The following is a 25933-nucleotide window of genomic DNA, read 5'->3' on the forward strand; positions in this document are numbered from 1 at the left end:
ACCACTGACCCCCCTTATGTCCACACAAGGTTGAGGCTCACCTTATTTATGACTCCACAGGCAAGGCCTACATTCTTTCACCAAATATGAATAATCTGAAGTACTTTGTCACACCCAAAGTCTGTATAAAGTCTTGTTCATTTTGATTTTACTTTGAGACAGTCCTCATACCCATTTCTGTAACTCTGCTCCCAACTAAATGTTTAATTAAACATACTGTTCCTGTTTTGCCAAATGCCTCTTGTCTTATGTTTTTTCAAGGTAAATTCATATTCGAGCAACAATTGAATGGTGGTGCAGGTACTGCCAGCAAGGTGTCCTTAGCAGCACACAAAGGATAAGCACTAGGGTTAAATGGTCTCCCATACCCACAGCCACATGCCTCACTGATGAGAGCTGAGACCACTTGCACTGCCTAGGTTAAAGGACATGGAGGGTGGGTATACAGCAAAGGTCGCCAAGGCAGTGACTCATCCTTTACGTAGGATGTGAACTCACACCAACATCAGGGGTAAATTGTTTTCACAGAGACAGGCCTTCAAAGGACAGGAATGTTTGAAGGTGTAAAGAGCTGACATCTTGCTTCTCAGCTTCAGGCTCTGCCTCCTACTTAATATCCTATTATGTGTGTGCATATTGCACTGTAATCATCATATTAAAAAGCCTGCCTTCTGGTCATTGTGTATGTTTTAATAATTTGCAGTTGACATATATTTGGATATCATATACAAGCAGTTAAACATGCCTGAAACCTACGGGTATTTTCCAGCTGTAGTGTTTTCCACATAATTTTTGATTTGTTCCTATGCCACATAATCATCTGTTGCATAATCTGCAGATTTTTTTGCCATATTTAGTTCAATGCTGCCAGATATTTGGGTCCTCTCCTGTCCAATAATTTTACTGGTCCTTGGTGTAATGTGCATTTGGTAAGTGACCTCTGTGACCTGTCTTCAGTGTGCATCCCCTAGTTTGTGAAGTCCATTAGAGTGTGTTATCATGGGGTTTTCCACTTGCTGATTTACATACGATTGTAATTTAGCATCAAGATTTGTGTTCATTAAAGTACTGTCCTTTGAAAAGATAAAACACAGTACTGGCATAAGAAGTCTCCCTCCCCACGTCACCCCCTGCAGAGCAGGGACGTGGGGAGGGAAAGGGGCAGGGTGGGGGGTAGTATTGTATGGATTACGGAGCTTTACAGGTAAGTAAACATATAAATAAATAAAGCGAATTTTGTTGCGTGCACTGCATCGACGCAGTGCGCGCAACGAAATTTGTTTTATTTATTTATATGTTTACTTACCTGTAAAGCTACATAATCCATACATTACTACCCCCCCACCCTGCCCCTCCCCCTCCCCACTTCATCGCCCTGCAGGTACACCCACTACCGACGCGCCTCCCTAGGGCACTTAATCACCTTGTTGCATACCCTCCATTAACGCCCTACTGAGATCCTTTTTGAAAATATCCGTATTATTCGTTGCTTTATCATGTCTATTTTGTCAAGTCAAAAAACTTCTGGGAGAAAGGTGAAGCTTTCATAGCAAGACATAAAATATCCAATAGCAAAATGTGGTGAAAAACGCTGTTGCAGGGGAAGCCTTTTCTCTTTTTCTTTATCTAATCTCATCTTTCTGGGCGCATAAAAATTTAGGGGTATTTTTACAAGGATTTTATCTCCGCTTTTTTGGCTTAAAAAGCCAAAAAAGCCCAGATAAAACTATAGCTCTATGTACAAGAGGGTGCTAACATAATTGCATGTTAGCACCCTTTTTCCCAACGCCTCCCTCTGCATCTTTAATGAGATGCAAAATGGGTGTCACTGGGCGTTTCCCAGATGGACTACCTGGCAAATATCGCTGATGTTCACATTGCGATATTTACAAGGCTGCCCCAGCATTTTAGCTCGTTAGTTTTTGAAGAAATACAGACTTACCTATCCCTAACATTGGGGTGGATTATGCTGATACGACCCTGGAAAACCAGCGATGTTCCCTGCAAAACAGCGATAACCTCGCTATCTCTGGAATTTTTATCGCCCTGGAGAAACGCGTTGTTAATAACGCGTTACCAGGGCGATAAATTGCAGAGATAGACGGGGATAACAAAATTATCGCTAACCACGCCCAGCGATAATTATCGCTGGCTGTTGATAATATGCCCCTTAGTTTGTTTAATTGTGTCAAATACAACCAGGATTGGTCCTCCTATGGAACTTGCTTGCGGCATTGAGGGGTGAAGAATCTGTATATCCATTGTTGGTTACCCAGGGAGGACCAGGAACTGGTAACCAATTTATACATTTGTGATTCTATTCAAACACACTATTCTCAGGACCATGCTATAAATGTATAGGATGACTATGGGTGATCCGAACCTCCTGAAGAAGTTCAGTCTAGCCAAAATCATTCAAACCAACAGCTCTGCTACCATGGTACAAAATAACAGCAACTGAACTGGTGCACTGAGAATAGTCTGTGGATTTCCCCACCACACGTCAGGATCTGAATACAATGCACACAATCTACGAGGGAAAAAAACATTAATGAAATTAGAGACTCAGTCAACTATGATTTTCGAAATTTAGAGTTTGTATTATAATATACACCATCAATCAGTAATTGGCGTTTAAGAAATAAGGACATTGATCTTAATAGGCGAATACATAAGTAGTAGGAAACTACACATTGATACACAAGTTAAAGTAATAAATCACATTCATAAAGTTTAGCAACAATAAAGAAATCACCAATGAGGTGTCTACAAGGGGCCAAGCAAAGTAGTCCATGGAAAGGGATCCGTGTAGGCGAGGAGTTCCTGCCACCAGCACGGGCAGGGGAAAGTTCTCAAAGTTCTCTCAGCGGACATAAGACAAGGGGAAGAGAGAACCGAGATGCTAGCAAGCCTGCCAGCATGAATAGGCAAAACAGCCGGGGCTAAAGAGACCACAGCTGCTCTGACAAGGAAAGAGCACCAGCTGAGCTGCCCGCATAGTCCACAATAGTCTCAGGCTCAGTGGGCTCAGAGTCTAGATATGCCAAGCTCTGCCCGAATCTGCAAGGAAGTGGCGGAACGAAACTTGAGGGGGCCCCTTGTAAAGAACAAGGAGGGTCCCCCTTCCAGACTTTCTCAGGGGCTCTCGGGGCAGGGGAGGGGCCCCCTGCAGCTTGGGGCCCCCATACTGCGGGGGCTGAGGGGACCTTTGTTACACCACTCCCGCCAGGATCTTTCAGACTCTTCTGGAATCTGTGCGTCTTCCTTCAGAAGCATTGATAATATATTTCCATAAGTCCAGAGATGACAACAATTGTCCCTCCATCATGGTGTGAGATCCCATAAAGTAATCATCTGCTCACAAGGTGCAAAAGTGGCAATATGGACATGGTTTGTCAAAGAATGCATGGGAACAGGGTGCCTGTCCACACAGGTTGATTGATGTACAATAGCTATTCATTCCAGTGACTTCTCGTGTAAACGTTAAAGAAATACAATTGCATGAACGTTGCTTGAGGGATACTGTATTGTCGTTGTTTCACATGGATCTGATGGAAAGGTGTGTTAAATAGTAAAATCCATGATATTTGTCAGGTCAAATAACTTAAATCAAATTGAATTACATAATTATAAGTGCACTTTTCAGACTCAAACAGGTGAAATTCATTTAATGCATTGATCAAGCAAACAAACGTTGTAAATCATTATATGTAAGCATTCAGAGGTAGTAATGGCCTATAACCACTTTCAAGACCTATATGTGCCAACTATAGGTTAATATATAAATACAATTTCGTTTTAGGCATTCTAAGTCACTAGGGTTATAAAGAAAATTTGTGAGAAGTTTTGCATTTATATCTTGAGAAATAAAAGATTTGAACCGACATTTCAAATGTCATTGGTGTATAGTAGGCATATAACGTGCGATTTGCCCCCACCATACTTTGCCTCCCTTTTGGCCCACCACAAAAAAAGCACCATACAAAGTGTCTGGTCTTCACTGCGTAGTCTATATTAATTATCAGATAACGCTCTCTTTATTTGTTGATGCATTGTCAACATTCAACCAACTTTAATAACCAATCCAACACACATTGATACATTGGGTTGTGCAATATTCGTTTGCACCACAGGTTACAATTGTATTTCCAATACAGGATCTCCAGAGCAACCATGGATATGGGTTGTACCAGCAGGCCACAACCCATCTCCACTCAAATTGCTTGTTCCAAGCACCGGCATCTCGGGTAGGGCTGGAGAGTCCAGGACCACCAGCAGGACGGCCCCCTCTCCCACCAGCCCGGAGCCCTATTGACTGCCCTCCCTGTTCCAGGATGAGCCAGTCCCAGCCAAAAAAAGGAGTCACCGCCATTTTCTTGCCCGGGACCCTGCCAGTTTTATCTTTAACAACAGGGATGGGTGGGTGGGCAACTTGCTTCTAGCTGCGACCCGCGGCGCCCGAGGCAAGAGGACAAAGAGGGCTTCTCCCTCGTGCTCATTCCTCTTATTCTTTACCCTGGGGGAGGCTGCCTACGCCCATCGGTGACGCAATAAGGGCTCGCCCTACCTCCTCATGTTTCCTGTTGACCACTCCCCTGTGCCTCTTTCTAGCCGCCTCTCGCACTAAATGCCACTAAAGGCCCCCCTCCCCTAGACGCGGGGGGGCCTCTCCTTACAATGAGGCTAAAAGGACAGGCTTTTAGACCTTTGCATTTTAGCATCTGTCATGAAATTTCACACATTTATAGATGAAGCTTAATAATGCATCAATATGTTAATTTTTTATTAATTGCACGAGTGCAGAAAAATAAATTTAGTAAGTTATTCGTTTTAATAAATTTAAGACTTATATGAATATAATCTATTAGAAAGTTAGGCACACATTTTGTGTTTTTTCAGCTACAAAACAAAGCATGCTTTCACGGTGCTTGTACTGCAAGTTTCATTGAATCTTTTTAAATATGTGCAAGATGCATGTATGTTTTGTGTCTGTTCTTATTGTCACACCTGGGGTATATGTCACGAAAAGAAAGATCAGCATTTACGCTGTATCACCACCTATGGAAACAGGTGTCTCAGCACTTCCACATGGCAGAAGGACCCTCCCAGTAGCAACAATGACATATGCATATGGAGAAACACAATCTAATTATGCAAACCAATCTTTGCAAGTTAACAATGAACCCCCAACTAGAACCCTGAAAATCCCTTCTTTTCCAGCAGCCATTTGCATGTTCACTGGCATAGACACTTTTACTACGGTCTACTGTGCAGTGCAATCTTGGCATGAGTGGATTAGGGCGCTTTACAAGAGAGCAATAACTATACAGATAGCAATACCATAAAACATATTGATCCAGTAGTTTGCATCAGGGGAGAAGGGCCAAACAGTTCCTATCTGGATAGATTGGCTAAGCCTGAAAAGTCGATGGCTAGAAGTGATTTTAGCCTTATTTAAAGTGTCTCTCAAATAAGAGGATTTTGAGATCTCTTTTGAATGTGAACAGATAAGAGGCATAGTATAAAGTTAGTGGGTGGGAGTTCCAGATACCTGTTGTAGGGCCAGAGAAAGCCTCATCACAGAAAGTTTATTGTAGCTCGCATTGCAGTGATGACCTTCCAGGAGTGAGTTTCTTGCTTGCTTTTTGTGGAGAAGTGTGGCTTACTGGTTAGAGGCGGCAGACCCGTAAGCAGAGAACGGCCCGGGATCAGGGTTCAATTCCCGACGCGGCAGGGTCGTGGACCAGGGTCAGCGGACTCGATAATTCTCGCCTCGGTGCCTACTCTAGTCAGAGACCACAGGCGGCAACTCTGGGCATCAGCTTGCCTCATCTTCACAACGGCCCCCCCAGATTGCCGGGGATGCTTGGTCGCACCTTAGAGATACCCATCTGGGACCATCTCTCAGGGTGAGCCAGGACGGGTTCCCCAGCGGTTGAAGCGTGGAGATACTCCTCCGGGAGTCGATTCCTAGCGCTATATAAACCCGCAATTAAATTAAATTAAATTAAATTTCCACACCACAGCCTTTTTTGTTGTTTGTATCTTTCCACTACTTTCCTCTTTTGACTCCATGGAGACGGAAAGTGCAACAATCGTGCATCAGGGGAAGTGGAGGCAAACATCACATTCATGGAGTTGGGCCATCACTGGGAAGAGAGACTTGTCTCTATGGCCCATCTCCATGACACCACTCACCTCGGTTTCTGTTCTACACCTCATTATGTATTGTTGATTTTCTTTGTTTGAGGGTGGTTGTTTCTTGAATTTTTTATTGTTGGGTGTGGTTCCTTAGTCAACAAATTCTTTGTTTTATTTTTTTCATGGGGTTATTCCCCAAACCCATGCTTTTGTTTTTTTTCTATTTACCATTAGTATCCCAGTGGGTAATTCTATAGTGACGCATAAGGCAATACAATATCCTCATACTCTTTACTATGAATGTCTTATGTTATCAGAAAGGATTAACCTTTTCTCTAACCAGAATTACAGTTTAATGCCAATACCATCTCATTTACCTTCTTTTAGGTTCTTGCCTTGTTTTTTAAGGTTAACTTCAATTAATCACCTGACCAGAAAACTCCTACAATTACCAACATATTTAGACTGCTATGTCAGCCTAACAAGTTCTCAGGTCTTCTTCAGGGTAAAGGTCTTAATTGCTATGGTATCCAATCAAACCATGCAGATAATCAAACCCTACCGGTCCCTCAATTGTATAGGTGAACCCTAGTTATACTAAACTACAGGCTTCATGGCTTCATTGAATTTTACCTTATGACCATTTTTTAATGTTTTTAATCATACCAGAGGTACTCGCCAATAAGGGAATCTTCGAGTATAACTCTAGCTATATTTTATATTCTTCTTACCAATAAATAAGACACAAGAAACTGTCCAGAAGACAGATTTATAAGAACTCCCAGGGTAAAACATAGTTTTCCTGTGGTTGAGTCCGCTGGGGTCACCTTGCTTTGACCCCAGTGTGGGAGGTCATCAAATAATGAAGCATGCCTTGATACGTTAAGAGTGAGATGAACTCTCAAAAACCTTTTGATGACCTTCTCCTCTAAGAAGTCTGAAATGAAATACAACAAGTAGTTGTTTATGCTTATCCTTACACCAGAGGATATACTTTAAGATTGACCTCCATTACTCTTCTATGGGGACAGATTATTTTATTTTTAACAGCTGGTGTATCGGGGGTTCTCTCTAAATTCGTGTCATCACTCTCAGGTTTTAGTGAATCTACATTGAGCAGATGTGAGACCCTTTCAAAATGACCTTAGAAATAAATAGATTGAAAGAAATAATTAAACAAGCTTTCAGATGGAGACCAGGCCAAGGTGGAGCGTTTCCACAGCGTGGTTCAGTGAGATATCTTGTGCCGCTTGATGACATGTTTCTGTGACCTCTCCTAAAAAAAAGACAGCGGAATTTAAAGTTATTATTGAATATGTAATCAGACATCAGTTCCTTTTCAATGGAATTATATCTGAGTTGTCTCAATAATTAGTGGACTGTGATAGGCAGATGTCTTTATGATGCAAGGCAATGTGGTGTGTTGTGGTCCCAAAGATGGAGATCATCCATTTAAGCATAGGTGCATAGACCCCTATTCTGCAAGCCAGTACACCCAACGCAGACTCCTTACACTCATTTCTTTCGTTCATTTAAGGCAGGGTGGGTCTTAGGAGCTCTCCCTCCTGTCACCAATTGAATGGGAGGCTGCATGTCAGATTGGCTGGCATTTTTCTTATGCCCAACCTGACATGCGCAGTTCAGGATTCATTATTTAAGACTATGTGGAATCTGGAAGAGCAGTCCCATCAGTCTCATATGGAACATTGTGCTTCCCTGACCCAGCCAATCCTGGCACTGCTTTTATAGTGCTTGGTATTGAAAACAGGATGACAGAAGTGATGGGTTTGGCTGGGATGCTATTTCCCAGCATGCACATCTTTGTCAGGCTATGCAAGGCAGGAGGATCACATATAATCAAGGTAAGGATACATTTAACATTATGTTTATTTACTTTATAGCAGCACTTTCAATATGCTGCAACATTAAATGTGTATTGAAGAGGTGATTCAAATAGAATGTACCTTTAAATGGAAGTGCCCTGATCACCACTACAATACAAATGTAACAATATCTGTTGTTCATTAAACAGTTTTACGTGGTTTACCACTTTGGAAAGTCACCAGCTGCCGCAGAGTAGACATAGTAAAATCTACAGTGGAGCTCACTAAAATTATTTTTTAAAAACTCAGCAGCATGTTCAGAAAAAGTATGGCACTTTATTTATTTTCACGGACAACCACTTGATAATAGGGACAAAATAACTTCAGTATAAATGTTATGAATTACAAATCTTAAGATGGGATAGTTGTTTATTAACAAGAATTATAAAAGTTAAATGTAATATTGTAGCATTTTGCTATGAATTTAATAATAATTTTTGTTAAGCAACAAATAAATCTACTTGACTAACTGTCAGAGTTCATGCTCTTACTGTGTAGTGTTGTGAATAAGGGTTCATAATATAAAGTGCAGTGGAGACTTGAGCAGCACCGTGGTGAGCAATTTCTAAGGAACATTGCAGTGTGGTGGGGTGATGTTTAAAGGACACAGTGCATTGTTGTGTTTCTGTTTGAGAATGCAATAGAGTGAGATTATGTGCAGTATGGTTATAGTTCCTAAATGGCACTACAATTTAGGGCCTTATTATGAGATTGGTCGGAAAGCCTCCGACCAGCATCCAACGGGCTCAAGGAGCCCATCAACCATTTGGATCTGCAACGTAATCCCTTTAGGAGGCGTTTCCTATTTCGGGATTACAATGTCAGTTTCACACAGCCTTTACATGCTGGCCTTTCCAACATAGAAATGCTGTGGGAAAGCCACTTTGGGGTCCCCTAGCAGGGCCCCCTTGCCTCCGCCGCCTACGGTTGCTGTCCTGGGGGGCATCTATGGTACCCCCCTGTAAATCCCTGCACCATGTGGCAGGCACTGTAAAGTGCCTACAACAAGGGGCAGGGACTTACACAATCTCCCATTTCTTTATGAGAGATGGTGCTGCAGCCAGTTTCTGACCACAGTACAAGCTCCCATAGGAAATGGGAGTGTGGAACCGCATGTGCAGTCACATCGTAATAATGTGGTAGGGACAGCCGACCAAAGATCGGTCGGTCCCGATTCCACAGCAATGTCGGTCGGAGGCAACTCCGATCACCATCGTAATCAGGCCCTTAGTGCATTATTGTCCTTAGTGCACGATGCAGTATGGTAGGCTAGTGTTCCTCAGATATCAAACAGCGGGATGTGCTATCATCCAGGCAGTGCTGTGTGGTGGGATGCAGACATGTCATCAGTTAGTTTTTCAACCATGCAGTGTAATGTGCTAAACTAGAGTCCCTTGGAAGCAGACATGGAAAACTAGACAGCAGAGTCTTGCGCACTGCACCATTACAGAATCCTGTTGTTGTATGAGGTGCGCCACCAACAAAAATGCAGTGATGACATATAGTACTAGGAAAATATCCTTTACTAGGCAGCCAGAACTACGCACTACCATTACAACGCGGGTAATACAACAAACGTATTGTTACCACACGTTCAATTACCACGGAAGTCATCACGACGACTTGCATTAGGGAACGTGTTGTTGGATTTTAAATCCAACACCTTCCCTACTGTTGAACAGACTGGAGTTGGCATAGTAATATATACTATTCCCAATTCCAACGCTTCCCTAAGGCAAGTTGTTGGAACAACTTGTGTGGTAACTAAATGAGTGGTACAATGAGTTTTTTGTATTGCCGGCGTTGTAATGGCATGCATTGTAAAAGCATGCATGATTGTGTGATACATCCATAGTAATGTGCAACATTCAATTTAAATAAAAATGAATTCAACAAAAGAAGGCTAAAGTTGTAATGTGGAAATTGCTCTGGGACAATGTTTACTTTTAGATTACTTTGTGGTCGGAGGTGTTTCATAGGTCCTTTTTAACTCCAACATTTTGTCTATAACGCATATTTCTTTCAATCAGTATTTATTTTCAAATATTATGCTGCGCTTTGTTACACAATGATAATTAGCTATAACATTTCAAAATAGGCTATGTTTAATGTTTTGTTTATGTCAGTGGTCTTCAACCTTTTGTGCAAGAAGAGCTACTAATGCTGTGCTACTATAATTACCGTTATAATAGTGACCGCTTCACACAAGACTACCTTTTAGGACTAATCTATTCAGTGCAGCAGACAGTGTTGCCAGCAGTAATGTCCTCTACATGGGTAACATGAATCAACCAAGTAATGCCACTGGTACCAAGTTCATGATATTAGAAATAAATCTCCCCAATGCCACATCATCAATCAGTCACATATAAGCTTTAAGTAGATTTTGGAAATTCTGTGAAAACAAATCCCATCAGCTTAGGAGTTTCATCTTTAAGACACACTCAATTTTAGATATACATATATTAATTCAACCAAGCAAAATCTTCTAATTTAGTGAGCTGGGCTGCGTGCAGGTGAACCACTTCCATATAGCCGGAGAGCTATGAATAGCACATGATATCCTCATTGGTGTATGGTTTCTCTTGAGCCAAGCAAAAACTGGTGTTTATTGTAGTTATGTTTGTTTGTTAATGACAGGTAGGAACATAGCTAGACCTTTATATTCATTTATCAAAATTAATATAAAGGTCTATCTAGGTTCATACCTGTCTTTTACATTCTATAATAAATATGTTGTATGTGTTTTGTGTACACATGCACTTCAAACATTCATATCTGTTTCAGTTTCTTTTCAAATATGATATCCAAATATTGTTTGATCACTATTAACCCTAATACAAAACACAGGACAAATGATGGCTTTGTCAAGACATGACAATAATCACTACACTGGAATCCATGCACACACAATTCAATAAATTTTATGAAAGGAGATATGGGGAGACATTTAAGAAATTTTATCTTTATTGCTTTGTCCTTTTTCTTTGCCCATGAGGTATTCCTTAGTGTTTATTTCCGGCCTTAGTAAGATTATGTAGCATTTTGGCAAAAATATACAGAAAACCAGGGCAGAACCCGAAGACAGGATAGCAAAAATCTCCATGGCTACCATGTACTTGCCCTTAGTGCTGAGATAGGCTGGAATAAATGAGAGCCAGACACTAAGGAAGGCGAGCATGCTGAAGGTGATGAATTTTGCCTCATTGAAGCTGTCTGGGAGCTTCCTGGCTAAGAAGGCCACTATAAAACTAACAGTAGCCAGAAACCCAAGATACCCCAGCATGAACCAGAAAGCAATAGGCGATCCCTCATTGCATTCAATGATTATTGTTCCAGGATGTGTGAGTATATTATTTTGTGAGAAAGGAGGGGAGAGACTCAGCCAAGATACACAGATGAAAATCTGAATGAGTGTGCCACAAATGGTGACCACGTATGATAATTGTGGCCTTACCCATCTCCTTAAGTTACTGTTAGGTTTAGTAGCATTAAAGGCAATGACCACCATGATGGTCTTAGCCAAGATGCAGGATATACAAAGTGCAAAAATGATCCCAAAGGCAACCTGTCTCAGAAGGCATTTCTCTGGAGTGGGAAATCCAATGAAAGCCAAAGAGCAGAGAAAACACAAAGAAAGTGACACTAGTAAAAGAAAGCTGAGTGAACGGTTGTTGGCCTTCACAATTGGAGTGTTTCTATTTTGGACAAAGAGACACAGCATTGCAGAAGGAATCAGTGAACAAAAAATACAGATAACTGCCAAGATGACTGCAAGAGTGTCTTGATAGGAGAGATACTCGGTGCTCTTTGGAATACATAAATCCTGTTGGACATTTGGCCACCGATCCCATGGGCACTTTAAGCAATCAGCAGAGTCTGTAAGAAAGAATATAAAAGGTGTTAGAAATATATGTGTTCACCTATTTAAATAATTAATTATATGTGGTCTATTAGCTTTTGTAGAGTCTAGGGCTAGATGCAGTAATCTACTGTACTGTCGCAAACTCTCTGTTTACAACGCACTCCCAATAGGAATTTCACAAACTGTCCTACAGGTACGTAGCTTGGTACATAAAATTCTTTGATGGTTGCAAAAATAGTAGTTGCAATTTAAGACTTATTTTTAGCATCCAATATTAAAGCAATTAAATACCTATATTAAGTGCCTCATATATTATTGTGACTTAAGTGATGTACTCATTTTTTGAAAGTTCATATCCGAGTTGATTGTGTGCATTGATTTGCGGATTTTACCTAGTAACTTTTGATTCCTTCTATGCCTTTGATATATATTGCTCGGATCTGCCCTCTGAAACTAATTGAACTTATGCATTTTGAGACAATTTACACTAGTGTATAGCTGTCATTTCGAAGGTCTTAAACGGTTTTTTCTCTGTCTATATTTGATAGTCCTTGTTGTAACTTAAAGGTAAAGATATGCCTAGAGGTTGTATTGAAATTAATATGACTTGTTGCAATGCTAGTCATCACAACGTGTGCCATAACAACATGGTCGTTACAACAACCGCGTTGTTACCACACAAAGCCATTACGACGCAAGTCATTACTTCGACTTGCAGTAGATGGCGCGTGACATTAGAAATTTATAATTTACTATTCCAACTCCAGCCTACGTAACAGTAGGGAAGGTGTTGGAATAGTAAACTATAGTATTTCTAATGTTAGCACACCATCTACTGCAAGTCGATGTAATGACTTGCGGAGTAATGGCATTGCGTGGTAACAACGCGGTCGTTGTAACGACTGCGTTGTAATGGCATCGCAATGTGATGCCGGCGTTGTTACAGTTGTTTCCCCATTGAAATATGTCAGCAAATAACCACAACAATAGAACTGTGACAGTGTTTAGACAAGTTTGATTTTAATCGCTTTAATACGACATTCATTCTCCTCTCGGAATGAACACTGTTCTCATATAGAAAACTGCAATTAGATGTCATGGAATGAAACATCTACTGAAAGTTGACAGATGTTACATTCTGCATAGTTGTGATTCCCTTACCATAGATAGATTTTGAAAATTTACTGAATTCCCAACAGGAGAACCACAGCTATCTCTACTATCAGAACCCCCTAGCCAGTGTCCCATTCTCCACATGGATGCCAGGTTTTCAGTGAATGAAGAACTTCCTAAATTCATGTGTGCCTTCCATTGCAATTTATTTCTGTTTTCATCCACCGAGTAAGGCATGGTGGATTTGAACAAGAAGTATCTAAAAAATCTCTTTGGCACCCTCCTTTTCCATTGTATTGTCACCAGAAACCCCGTTTTGCTAAGAAGGCAAGCAGTCCATTGGCTGCACTGCCTTTTTACTAAGAGGTTTTGTTGCATCGGTCGAAGCATTTTTGGCAAGGTATCGGTAAAGGTTTGCTGTCAAGCCAGCAGAGGGTGGGAATGTCACTGCCAGAGGAGATTGACACACCATCCACCATACTGTAAAACCAGACCTTGTCTAAAAATACTATAAACATACCTATATTATACAGATTAGTATCTTGGGCAACAGACATAAACTTAACAAGCTGAGCTTTCTAACTTTCTGGCTAGAGAGAATGCTAGCATTATGTAGCCAAAATCCTGTGCCTTGTTTAAGCAGGCATAATGAGAAGAAATGTTTTCATTTTTCCTTTCTTTTCCTCTTTGTATGTGTGCCGCATTCTGCAGCACACACATAAAGAGGGAAAATCCTTAAACCAACAGTGCTGAGTACAATGCAGACACATGTGTACTATGGTGAAAGGATGCCTGTGTTGGAGCACGGCAGCCAGAAGTGTGCCGAGACAGTAAAAGAGCAGAACTACACCACTTCAAACTAACCATGGCACCGTTCTGCTCCCATCTGTTCACATAACAAAGCACAGCAACTTTACTTGCAACACTGGATTGTGTTAGCTCTTTGTAAATATGCCCCTAAGTTCCACATCAGCGATCATAGGCACTAGATGAGAATGTTTTTTTATTTGCTGTATATGGCTGCCTGACTCTTGCTTCTCAGTGCCACTTAGTGTTCTCTCCTTCCCTCCTCATCAGTACCTCTATAGTTGTAGCACCACCATGCCTGAAGGCAACAGTTTGCTTTCTAGAAATAAATATATCAGTACATTTGGTATATGTGCACAGTGATATTGAGGTAATCTGCTATTTAGAAAAGAATTTAGGAAAGTGAAAAGAGAAATGTCTTAAAAGGAGCAAGTATAGGAATAAAAATTAAATTTTCTATTGCAGAAATTCAGTAGTGGTGATAAGAAGAAATATCCAAAAGGAAATGACGGAGCAGTGCAGTAGGCAGTCAATACTGTAATGAGAAATCTGAAAAGAGGTAGCATTGGGGAGAATGAGGTGATTTGGTCATATTTAGAAGATGATGACAGATCATTTATAGTAACTAGAGAAAATGTTAAAGCAAAAGTATATAGATGAAAAAAGCAGAGATGGCTAAAAAGCAATTTGGTGTTCTGAGCGCAGGTGTAAGTAGTGGTGTGCAACAAAAGCATGTTAACACTGATGAGTAAGAGGATTTTTAACAATTCCAATATGAGGGTGCGGAGTTATCTTATTCAGATGAGTATGTACTAAATATAGACCAAGAGGGATATGTTTATAAAGAATGAGATCATAAGACAGCTCAATAAAAGAATGATTAAAAACTCCTTGGGATAATATTTGTTCATTCGGAAGGAAATTCACCATCTCCAATGCTGAAAATGGTGGGCTAGAGCAGTGGCGTAAAAATAGTCTCCACGGTGCGGGGGGACAAATCTCCCCTTACCTGAGAACTCCTGACAGGGTCCGAACAGTGGGGGAGGAGCTCCTCCCTGATTTTTGCAGGGAGGGGGTGCTCAAGTTTCATTATGGCACCAGCTTAGGGAGCATGTGGGAATATGTAAGATACTCGATAGGAAAGCCAGTGGATAAGGAAGAAAGAGGGATCATGAGAGTAGAATGCCTAAGGCACGTAATGGATGAAAAGGTATGCAGGAGACCCAAATTTGAATCCCAAATTAATAATGTATCCATTTGAAATCATAATGTTCCTTTGAAAGGGGTTAGAACATTCACTTCAGCAATGCCAGCACACATTTCTAGATGCGTTAGGCCAGTTGGCCCCTATTTGTCAAGTAGCCAATGGAGTGAACCTCAAGCATGTAGGAGTTGGAATCATGTTGTAAAGAGGCTGGTGAGGGCTGGACTGGTTGTCGCAGGCACTGGCTGTTTTCCTCGTGGCCCAGAAGTGTGGGGGTCAGTTTTGCACCAGATGGGGGCAATTTGGCTACTGGTGGCCGGTTTTGCAGCAGTGCTGTAAAATCGCCCCCCTGTAACAAAAAGCACAGCAGGAGTGTTTCCCACCGCCCCCGCACCCCCAGAGCCCCGTCTGATGTAATTGCCTGGGCTAGTTTGCCTTCCCAGTCCGGCCATGAGGTTGGCTCCGAAGATCTTTTTGCTATTTAGAAAATACAGATGATTGTTTAATATGAGAGATGCACATATGAATTCTAATACAAATTAAAAGCTCTGTTATTTAACGAAGCTTTTGCTAACACTTAGGGGAGAGAGGTGTCTACCTGCAAGGCTTTGGGGCATTAAGATACAGAGGAAAACTGCCAGGTAGAAACCATCAGATTATAGGTATGTTTTTTTCTCACAGAAAAGTGGGAAGGCAATATAAAAATGGAAAGAGATTACTCAAGACTCATAGGTATTGAAAACAGTAATTGGTTACGGATTTTTTTTTTTAAGATTCTGCTTCATATAAGATCACCAAAAGTGATTGCTAGTCTCCTTCTCCTTAATAAAATATATTTTATTATAGGTCACTCGCCTCTAATTAGCAAGCTTTTATCTCTTGCTTAAATTAACACACTGGGAGAGATCTTTACTATTTTGATTTAGATCTAGCGCTGTATGATGGTGTTATAATTCCCTTAAGTTACTTTCCCTCCCTTATAACATGCCGCTTCATTCCTATGGTCTCTCCTGCTCTCTCTGTCACCCCCTCCCTTTTTCCACCTCTTGGAATGGTCCTACAGCTGAGCCTGAGGCTACCTTAGAATGTTAACAAGGCAGCCTGACTAGCAGATTTGGTAGTTGCTGAGCTTGCAGAGACGTGTTTGAGGTTCCAGAGTGGAGGCCGCAATAAAAGAGTACTTAAACTTCACCTACCTGTTCCAGACGTCCATGGGTAAGCCACTTGCTTCAGTGCACTAGACCTTCCCAGTGCCTACCATCAAGTAGAGTTACACCCCGACTCCAGAGAGTTAACTGCATTTACCACTTCTCTGGGGTCAGACATGTCCTCAGAATGCCGATTGGACTCGCTTCAGCAGCAGCGGTATTCCAGAAGATAATACAGCACATTCTTGAAGGGGTCCCCAAAACCTTGTGCGTCCAAGGCGATGTCTTGATCTATGGAGCAATACCTAAGGAGTATGATTCCTCTCTCAGGACGGTCCTCAAGAGATTCAAAGAGGCAGGCCTTACCCTTAAAGAAGAAAAATGCCAAATCGGGGTGGGAACCGTTGACTACCAATCGCACACCATATCAAGGGATGGATTTAAACCAAAGTTAAGCCTCCTTGATCCTGTTGAAAAAGCCAATGCACCCACTACTAAACAAGAACTCCTTCCTGGGTCTTGCAAAATATATGGCCAAATATGTCAAGAACTTTTCTGATATTTCATACGACCTTAGGGAACTCACAAAAAAAATAATCCCTTCAAATAGCTAGAAGTGCACTAAGCAGCCTTTGACAACATCAAAAGAAGAATTTTAAATGCCTCCCACTTATGTAATTTTGACCCTTCCAGGAAGACCATTCTGACAACTGATGCCAGCAATAAAGGCCTAGGAGCAACCCTCTCTCAAGTCATTGGTGGAAGAGAACGTATTGTTGCTTTCGCTTCCCACACTCTCAACAGCTCTGAAAGGAATTATTCTGTCACAGAGAGAGAAGCCCTGGCCTGCTTCTGGGCGATTAAACATTTCAAGTTCTACCAGTGGGGGATAAAGTTCACGGTTCGCACCGATCACAAGCCCCTCATCTACATGTTCAGTTCCAAAGTCTAAGCTAATAGTACACCCAGAGTAGCTAGATGGGTACTAGGCCTAGAAAGCTTTGTTTTCAAACTGGAATATGTTGCGGGCGACCTCAATACTGCGTCTGACTTCCTTTCGAGGGCACCATTTGAAATATCAGAGAACTTTCAAACATCTGAATTTCCCATCTTACAGGTCCACTCCTCCACAACAAAGCAAGATGAATGGATTGAAAACATGACCCAAGATGCCACACTGTCCTGTCTTAAAGACTATACCCTTCATGGATGGCCTGCTTCATGTAAAAGTGTCAGTCAAGACCTAGACAACTATTGGGAAATAAGACATGAGATTAACTTAAACAATGATTACCTATGGAGAAACAACAAGATCATCCCTCCAGAAGGGCTAAAGGACAAAATAATAGACTTGGTTCATGAAGGCCACCTAGGGAGGAGCCTTACAAAAAATAGACTCAGAGAGCACTATTGGTTCCCCAACATGGACTCTATGGTCAAAACCAAAGTCAAGAACTGTACCATGTGCGCCAATAGTGACAAAACTAAACGGACCCAAATGGCACCTCTTTCCCCAGTTTCCATTCCGGCCAAACTTTGAGAGAAATAGCTCTGGACATCATCGGCCTGATAAATAAGAGACGTATGACTAAAAGATTTGCGTTTGTCCTGATGGATTTTCAATCCCACTGGGACATTAAAATGGTACACCAAACCACTACAGAATCCCTGATCAACTTCCTACAAGACACCTTCGTCACCGAAGGCATTCCGGCCACCCTGGTCGTGGACAATGGTGTCCAATTCACCTCATCAGCCATGTCCAACTTCCTGACCGGCTTAGCCATAACCCACCCAAAAACAGCTCTGTACTGTCCTCGAGATAACAGCTTGGTCCAGAGAGTATACAGGATGGTAAAAGAGAACATTCAGCTAGCTTACATCAACAACCTACCTGTTGAACGCTCTATTCAGGATATGCTCTGGGCTTATCATACCACCCCAACCTGGTCACTGGAATTTCACCATTCTCATCACTCAGGAGAAGAAAACCCAGTACAAAGTTCTTCCCCAACTGGATCGGGGGTGGAGAGGTAACAGCACACTCTTTTGACAAAGCCAAACCCAAAATAGCTTCCCATCAAGCCAACCTCAAAGACCAATATGATCAAAAGCATGGAACTAAGAACCGAGAATGGTCAGTAGGCGATTGGGTTGCTGTGAAAAAACCCAAACTCGCAGGGGAACTTAAATCTAAGTTCTATGAACCCAGAAGAATAGTTGACATCAAAAACAACACTGTAGTCCTTGAAAATGAGCAAAACTGGAGCATGGACCGGTTGGCTAAATGCCCTAACTGAAAGGACACCACTCAAGGTGATACACTATCACCGGTGGGCCCTGTAGTTCCGGTCACGCCTCCCAGGAGCAGTACCAGTAGACCTACTGTTTCACCCAAATGGCATAAAGACTTCATTATGTAATAACGTTTTAATCTCTTTTACATTGTTTTATGGGGGGAAGATGTGTTATAATTCCCTTAAGTTACTTTACCTCCCTTATAACATGCCACCTCATTCCTATGGTCTTTCCCGCTCTCACCCCCTACCTTTTTTCACCTCTTGGAATGTTTCTACAGTTGAGCCATAGGCTACCTTAGAATGTTGACAAGGCAGCCTGACTGGCAGAGTTGGTAGTTGCTGAGCTTGCAGTGAGATGTATTTGAGGTTCCAGAGTGGAGGCCGCAATAAAAGAGTACTTAAGCTTCACCTACCTGTTCCAGACATCTTTGTAACAGATGGCTTTTGTCTTTTGCCGGGCTGCAGGCAACTATCGGGAACTCCGTTTCTCTCTATCCATTTGATGGCACCTCAAAACAGTCCTTGCTGGACTATATGTTTTTTTGTAATTATTTTAATCATGCATGAAAGCATTTTCTTAAACCATTGTTGAAAACCCCTTGACCATTACGGATGTAACATGGCTTTAATTCAGCTGCAATTGATAAACACCCTGAAGATTTGTTTTTTTTTAAATCTACTATCAGGGCTAGGAGAACCATGGAGGGCTAATCACGAAGGAGTTCTCTCATATTAGTGATTAACAGCTTGTGTTTTTTACATCATACTATTGTGTAATCCTGAATTTTATATTTTATATTTTACTGATTTGTACTTTGATGTTCAATGATTTTTATCCCTGTTTGTGTAACGAATGTGGATTTTAAAGTTGGAAAATTATTTTATGTTATGCATTGTTTTATTTGTCTTTTATGCCCGGAGTTGCTGAATAAAAATTTCTTGAATTGATTTGAAAAAAATCTAGATTCTCCTCTTATTTCATTTAAATAATAATTATTTGCATCATGCTGGCATAAACTTGTGTAATTTTGATAATTTCCCCTTACTCTTGTTGTGAGAAGTGGTATAATGATGTACCATTTGTAGCAAGAACAACTCAAATGATAGAATGTAAGCTGGTGTTGTTCACTCTCTTGGATTTTTATGCGCAACTTTTTTAGAGCAGTTTCCGTCCTCACTGCTAAAAATGAATTTCACACTAAAATAGAACACCAAATGGTGGTTTTATATTTTGTGTGTAGTTTGATGTAACCTTACTGAAATATTGCATAATTAAGGAATATAAACTTAGGTCCTGATTTCAAGTGTGAGGGATGGGATTCTCTGTTACAATTGTGACAGATATCCCATTTGCCATTTTACAAGTGCCATAGACCATAATGCACTTGTAATCAAGTGGACAGTATATCCTTCACATTGTGATGGAGCATCTAATCTGGCAATCTGTAAATCATGACATTGGTCATTTACATCAAACTCACAATATAAATATGTAATATTATTTACGCATATGTTACATTTACATGAAAATGCTAAATTTAGTCCAGTCGCACTCTTTGGGACTTCATTTAATAGACTACATCATTGCCAGAGCAAATTTGTTGCAAAGCTTGCCAATAACATTGGTTTCAATGAAACACCAGCAATAACGTTTTTTACAATCACTTCAATGAACCTTTTTAGAAAAAAATTAATAGGTGTAAAGGGTAATTTTTGGACTGAACTGTCAGTGCAAACAGTGCTTTTCGTTTTGTCAGGACATACAAATATCAATGGAAAATTGCACCATCACAACTAAGTGCAATCTATGATGTCTGTCTTCAGGTTTTATATCCGTTCATGATTTATGGAAGTTCAATTTCCCTGAGCCCTAAAGTCACATCATTAAAAAACACTTACACACATGAAACAATTAGCTAAGAGATAACCTGAACATTTTAACTTTAAGCAATGTAAGAGGTTGCACTCTTCCCTAAAACCAAATGATTTTGGTTGGTCTTTTCTGTCCCTGGGTGGTTAACTCCGCTCCGCCAGCAGAGTTTGGGAAGATTTGCCTACTTCTTGCACTGTTGCGAAAGTGGAGATAGGCAAAAATCTGCCTCTGTGGCGGAGAGGCGTTAGCCGCTTCCTCCCCCCTCCCAAATTCTTTAAAAACTTTAAGAAGAAGCCACTTACCTGTTTGTCTGCCGCCTCTCTTTCCTGGCCACTCTCCTTCCTACTTTTCGCATCCTTCTGTAATTAGAAAAACACTACGTTGTAAGTCTTGCGCGTGTGCATGCCCACGCGCTAGACATACAACGTAGTGGCAATGGCGGTTGGGCCTTGGTGTCCGGGGAAGGGGGAGTCTTTTTGGTGTCTGCCTAGGGGTTTTCTTGCTTCCCTTCCTCTTCTTGGTATCTTCCTTGGTGTGGGTGCTCCAGTTCCCCTCAGGGTCCGGCACTTCTGTGTCTGGTGTGGCTTGGGCACGGGCCATTGTTCTTCCCCTTCCATTTGGTTCCCTCTGCACCTGCCTTTCCCCTGTACAGGCTGGTCGGTGGTGTGGCCGTCTTCGCATGGGCTGCTTATTTTCTGCCCTGGCGGGTCTTGTCTCTGGGGTCTTGGTTGTGGATGGTTCTGGTGACTTTTCTTTCTGCCTTTGGTTGTTGGTGTTTTTTCTGGTGTGTGGCTCTCTGGTCTTCGGCATCTCTTCCCAGGTCTGCAAGAGCCATGTTGGCCTCATTGCCCTTGTGCTGGGGCACAGGATTGTTTGGTGGAGGTCATCTGGTTCCGGCCGTTTGGGGTATGCCAGCGTCTTCTGCCTCTGTTCCGTTCTTCCTGGGGCATTTGGTGGTGGTCCAGTGGCCGGCTTGGGGGTGATCACCCACTCTGCTTCCTTGAGTCACTGGCCCGAGGGTTGCAGGCTGTTGCTTGCTCTCCTGGGCTGTTATTTGACCTTCCAGTTTTGTGGTCTGTGGCCAGTGGTGTTTGCTACTCCTGTCTCTGCTGGTGGGTCTGTGATTCTGTAGGTTGGCTTCCTGGGCCACCCTGTTTGTCCCCTCTGTCCTTGGGGTTCTGGTGTGGTACTTGTTTTCCTGTCAGGTTTTTGGCCTGGGGCGCTGGGGCCCTTGGTGGTTTCCATCCCTGGTTGCTCTGGGGCTGGTGTGGGTCTTTGTCTTGGTCCTTCAGTTGCTGGGGTTGGAGCTCACTTTGGATGGTTCCTGGGGGTTGTAATTTGACCTCCGGGTCAGTTAGTTGCCTATCTGTTTGGTTGGCCGTTTTACCCTTCCTTGTTTGGGGTGGTTGTTATGGTGTTCAGTGGCCTCGTCCCAGTTGTGGCATCTGGGGTAAGCGGTGGCTGGTTGTTCGGGTTGTCTATGGTGGTGGGTCGGTTTTTCCATCTCCAGTGCTGTTTTCAACCCTGGGTTGACCCTCAGTTTTGTGGTTGGTTGCCTGTTTGATTTTGGATTCCCCTGGTATTGTGTCCTTGGGCGTTTTCTCACCCCTCTCATGGTCAACTCGGTTTTCCCTTGGGTGTCTTTCCTTGGATGGGGCCATGTGGTTGGCCTCTTTCCTGGTGAGGTATTGTGCTTTGCTGGGTTCTGGCCTCTGGATTTCCCCCATTTTTTTTTCATTTACTGGGGGGTTTGTGCTTATGCTGGTTCACCTGGTCCATCTTCGGGCAGCTGTTGTTCTGGTGCTCGTCCAGCCCGCCTTTGTCTGGACGCAGTGGTACTGTTGTTTGGCAGGGTTCTGGTGGTTGTGTCCCGGTGTTCCCTGCACTCTTTTGTGGGTTCCTCGATCTTGCTCTGTAGGCCTGTCCAGTAGCCCTGGCTCCTTTTCCCGGTATGGGGGCTTTGGTGGTCGTCATGTGCCATTGCTTTTGGTTGGTGCTGGACGTTCTTGTCTTTGGGCCTGGTGCTCCTTTGGGGTTTTCAGTGGCTGTGGTGTCCTCTAAGCTGTCTGGGGACATGGTTAGTGGGGGCTTGCTTTTTGATTTGGTGCCTCCTCCCTGCCCAGTTTTGTCTGTGTTGTCCTGCCCATGGCTGGTCCTCTAGGTGTGGGCCTAGGCCCTGTTGGCAGCCACTCTCCTCCTTTCTTTGGGCTGGTCTGCTATGGGCTTCTCCAGTGGTGGTGGGGTTGGTCTCTTTGTTGCCCCTGTTGCTCTTAGTTCCTAATAGGGGCATGGGTGTTTGGGGCTTCCCCTGCTTCCCCCTGCTCTCTTCTGTGTTTGGTTGTTCGGTCTTTTGGTCTTTCGGCATTGTTGGGCACTTCTTCCATAGCTGTTCTCTGTAGGTTATGCGCCGTGTCTCAGAGGCTGCTTGGGGGTGCTGGACGCGGTGGCTCTCTGGCCCTGTGGGCATCCTTGTGGGCTGTTCATGCCCTGTGGGGCACTCAGTCTGTTTTGGTCTCCTGGTGCCTGTTGCTCTGCTAGTGTGGTTGCTTCAGCCTTCATTTTTCTTCTGGAGATTGGCCTTTGGGGATTGGGGATCTCTGTGGTGTGCCTCCTTTCCAGCTTTGGTTTTGTTGGGTCTGGTGGGGCCTGGGTACCTTGATTGTCTTTTTTCTGTGTTTGGTTGCCTTCTTGGTGCCTCTGGTGGCTTCTCCTTTCCAGGGTCCTGGTTCTTCCGAGCCTTGGTTATGTCCTCGTTGGCCTATCACTGCTGAGGTGTCTAGTCACTTTGAGTCTTCTTCCGTCTGTGGCCTCTATGTTGTCTTTCTAAGATTGGTAGTCTCTGGTGCTTCCTTGGCAGGTGCTCCTCCCTCGTTGTTGGTTCTAGGGTGTTCCCGGTGTTTGTTGTCTGCCCTCTGGGTGGCGACGCTAGAAAGGCCTTGCTGTTATTCATTCTTGTGAGTTGTCTCCTGCTTGTTCTGGGTGGTGCGGCCCTTTTGTTTGGTTGGGTGTTGCAGTCTGTGTGCTCCTACCTGTATTTTTACACCCTTCTTGTGTATCCAAAAATGTTTCTAGTAACCCTGGGCGAAGCACTACGCTACGCTCGCGTAGTTTGTGAAGTTTGCGCAACTTCGCACTACGCGAGCTGCACATAGCACAGTGCGAACACGTGTAGCGCAGCATAGCGTAGTGCAGCGGTCATTTTTTGCTTGTTCGCGTTCCTCAACGTCATGTTCGGGACTGCGAACAAGCAAAATGACATCCCGGCGAGACTCTTAACGCGGGGAGGTCAGGTTTCTCATTACGAATGGTCATGCATGCTAGCGACCACTCGCGATGAGAAACTACCAGTTCGTCTTAAGAAAGCTGCCGCTCGAGTAAAAATCTACTCGAGCGGCAGAAAACGACAGCTCGCACTGTGCAAGATGCCGTTTTCAATGATTGCACAGTGCCGGATGCTTGTTCGCACTGTGCAATCATTGAAAATGCATCTTGCACAGTGCGAACATGCTACTACGCAGCTCGCGTAGCGCTACGCGAAGTTCGCGTAGTGCGAAGTGCACTTCACGTAGCTTCGCGTAGCGCTACTTCGCGAACTACGCCCACCCTTAGTTTCTAGTGACCTCTGAGCTAGCTGGCACTCACAATTAAGTCTATTATATTCAATAGAGACCTAGTCGACCCAAGTCCTACATCAAATCTATAGGATATATTATTCCAATGCGCAGAGCCTATTGGGAATATAGGAACTACAATACGTGGTGCCTAACATTTGGTAAGGCACTAATTTAATGCTAGATACTAGAGTAACTCAGTCGTGCTGTTCACAGAGACCCCTTTTTCCCGTAAAATACTCCAATAGACGTCTGCAGTGGGTAAAAGGAAAAAATATCCGCCATTACTGAGTAGGACGAAAATCCTATGTATTACTTTTTGGTTTGGAGATCAAGAAGATTTTACCAGGGGGTTTGAAAATAAATCTTGACATGTTCCAGTAAAACCTTTCAGTGAATCCCCAAAATGTGCACAAACAGTCTATGTGGTGACTGTTGTCAAACATTTTCAACCTATCTTCACTACACTCAGATATGTCCTAGAGCACGGGGAATGTAATGAGGACTTAAGCATTTTTTTAATCTGGCTTCAGAACATGTTAGTACATTTGTGAGTGGTAGGAGTAGTAGAAAATATGAAGGCACTCCCAGGTACAACTAACCATAAAGTAAAGACTGCTCCGTGCACCCCAGGAAAATTAATTTTGAAATCTTAACATTTTAGTAAAATGAACTAGCCATTGGATATTTACTAGTACTGCAGATTCTAGTATAATCCTAGAAAGTGCTCTTTTTTTACAGAAATGTATTCCCTGAGAGCCTTTCAGGCCTGCAGGGAAGGGGCGTTTGGGCTACTCCTGCTCTACTTTGGGGACAGGAAGGCTGTTCCTGCATGCACGCTGAACACCGGAGGTTTGTAATGCCATGGGAGGGCTGCCCTGGTACTTTATCCTGCTAAGTCACACAGTTCTGTTTCCGGCGGGAAGGCCAGCCCGTGAGCTTCCCCCTTTCAATGTGAGCTGGAGGGCCCTATGAACACTGGAAGAGCCGGTGCATGTGGGATTGCTGGCTCACGTGGAAACCCCCTGGTTTACTTCTGACTGTCAGAAGGCCATGTGGCGCCCTCCTACTTCATTTCAGTGATCTGTTGCTGACGGGAAGGGCTGTCCTGGTGCTTCCCCCTTTCTCTGAGACCTGGAGGGCCCTTGAACACAGGAAGAGCTTACCCAATCCTCCATTAGCTCTTCCACAAACCTCCAGGTATTGGCTAGCGAATGAGTCATCACTTTCTTCTTCTGATGCCCTTTGCATCACGTCCTTTATAATGTCATTATAAGTAAGGTAGCTCTATTCACTGGTTAATAGTTGAGAGGCCGTCCTGAGTCAGTCATGACTCACTAAGGTACAGGTTGGCTACTTCCAGTCCTGTCTGTGTCAGAAAGGGTGGGATGTCCACCAGAGCACCCTGGGCACGACTTGATTGCTATCCAACTGACTGGTACATAGTTCTAAGCCTCTGCTGAATATAACAACTAACCTAAGGGCTTGACTAAGGTAGGCACTAACGCCTGCAAGATTATCTACCCAAGAAGGCAGTAAGACATTTAAACACAATCTACTCAACGCTACCCTGAAACCCTCATCCTTGATACCTACATTTGTGCTTCCAAGGGCATAATGGTGAGGTGACAGACCTTATCTTCTACACTACCAGAAGAGCCCAATGGAGAAGAGTTTTTACTGATTCGCTTTGCTACAAATCTCCATGCAAAACCCCTAACGGCTTCCATATGAACATAACACCATCTCATTTACTCAATGCGGAACTGACCATCTCACTCTACAATAAAGGCAACATCCTTATTCAAGCCTCAGCCGAATACTTGAATAGATTTCACAGTATTTTTAATACGTTTAAAAATGTTCTCAATCATCCTAATCCTACCACTTTAGGTGAATTCAATCTAACAATCATGGCAAAACCTACCACGCCTCCCCCTTCCTATCCTCCTCCAAACAACCTGAATAACAAACCCAAACTTTCCAAA

The 25933-nt window shown here is 43.0% G+C and overlaps 1 protein-coding gene across 1 annotated transcript in view; it reads right to left on the bottom strand.

The window, feature by feature from the left end:
• Positions 1 to 10974: 10974 nt before the first annotated feature.
• The window catches only part of LOC144797931 (extracellular calcium-sensing receptor-like), a 117212-nt gene continuing 102253 nt past the window's right edge, over positions 10975 to 25933 (bottom strand). Inside the window, exon 6 of the mRNA XM_078668733.1 lies at positions 10975 to 11903. Within this exon, the coding sequence (XP_078524859.1) occupies positions 10975 to 11903 (929 nt within the window). The remainder of the gene's footprint in view (positions 11904 to 25933) is intronic.

Source organism: Lissotriton helveticus, chromosome 12 (assembly GCF_964261635.1).
Source record: "Lissotriton helveticus chromosome 12, aLisHel1.1, whole genome shotgun sequence".
Taxonomy (NCBI): Eukaryota; Metazoa; Chordata; class Amphibia; order Caudata; family Salamandridae; genus Lissotriton; species Lissotriton helveticus.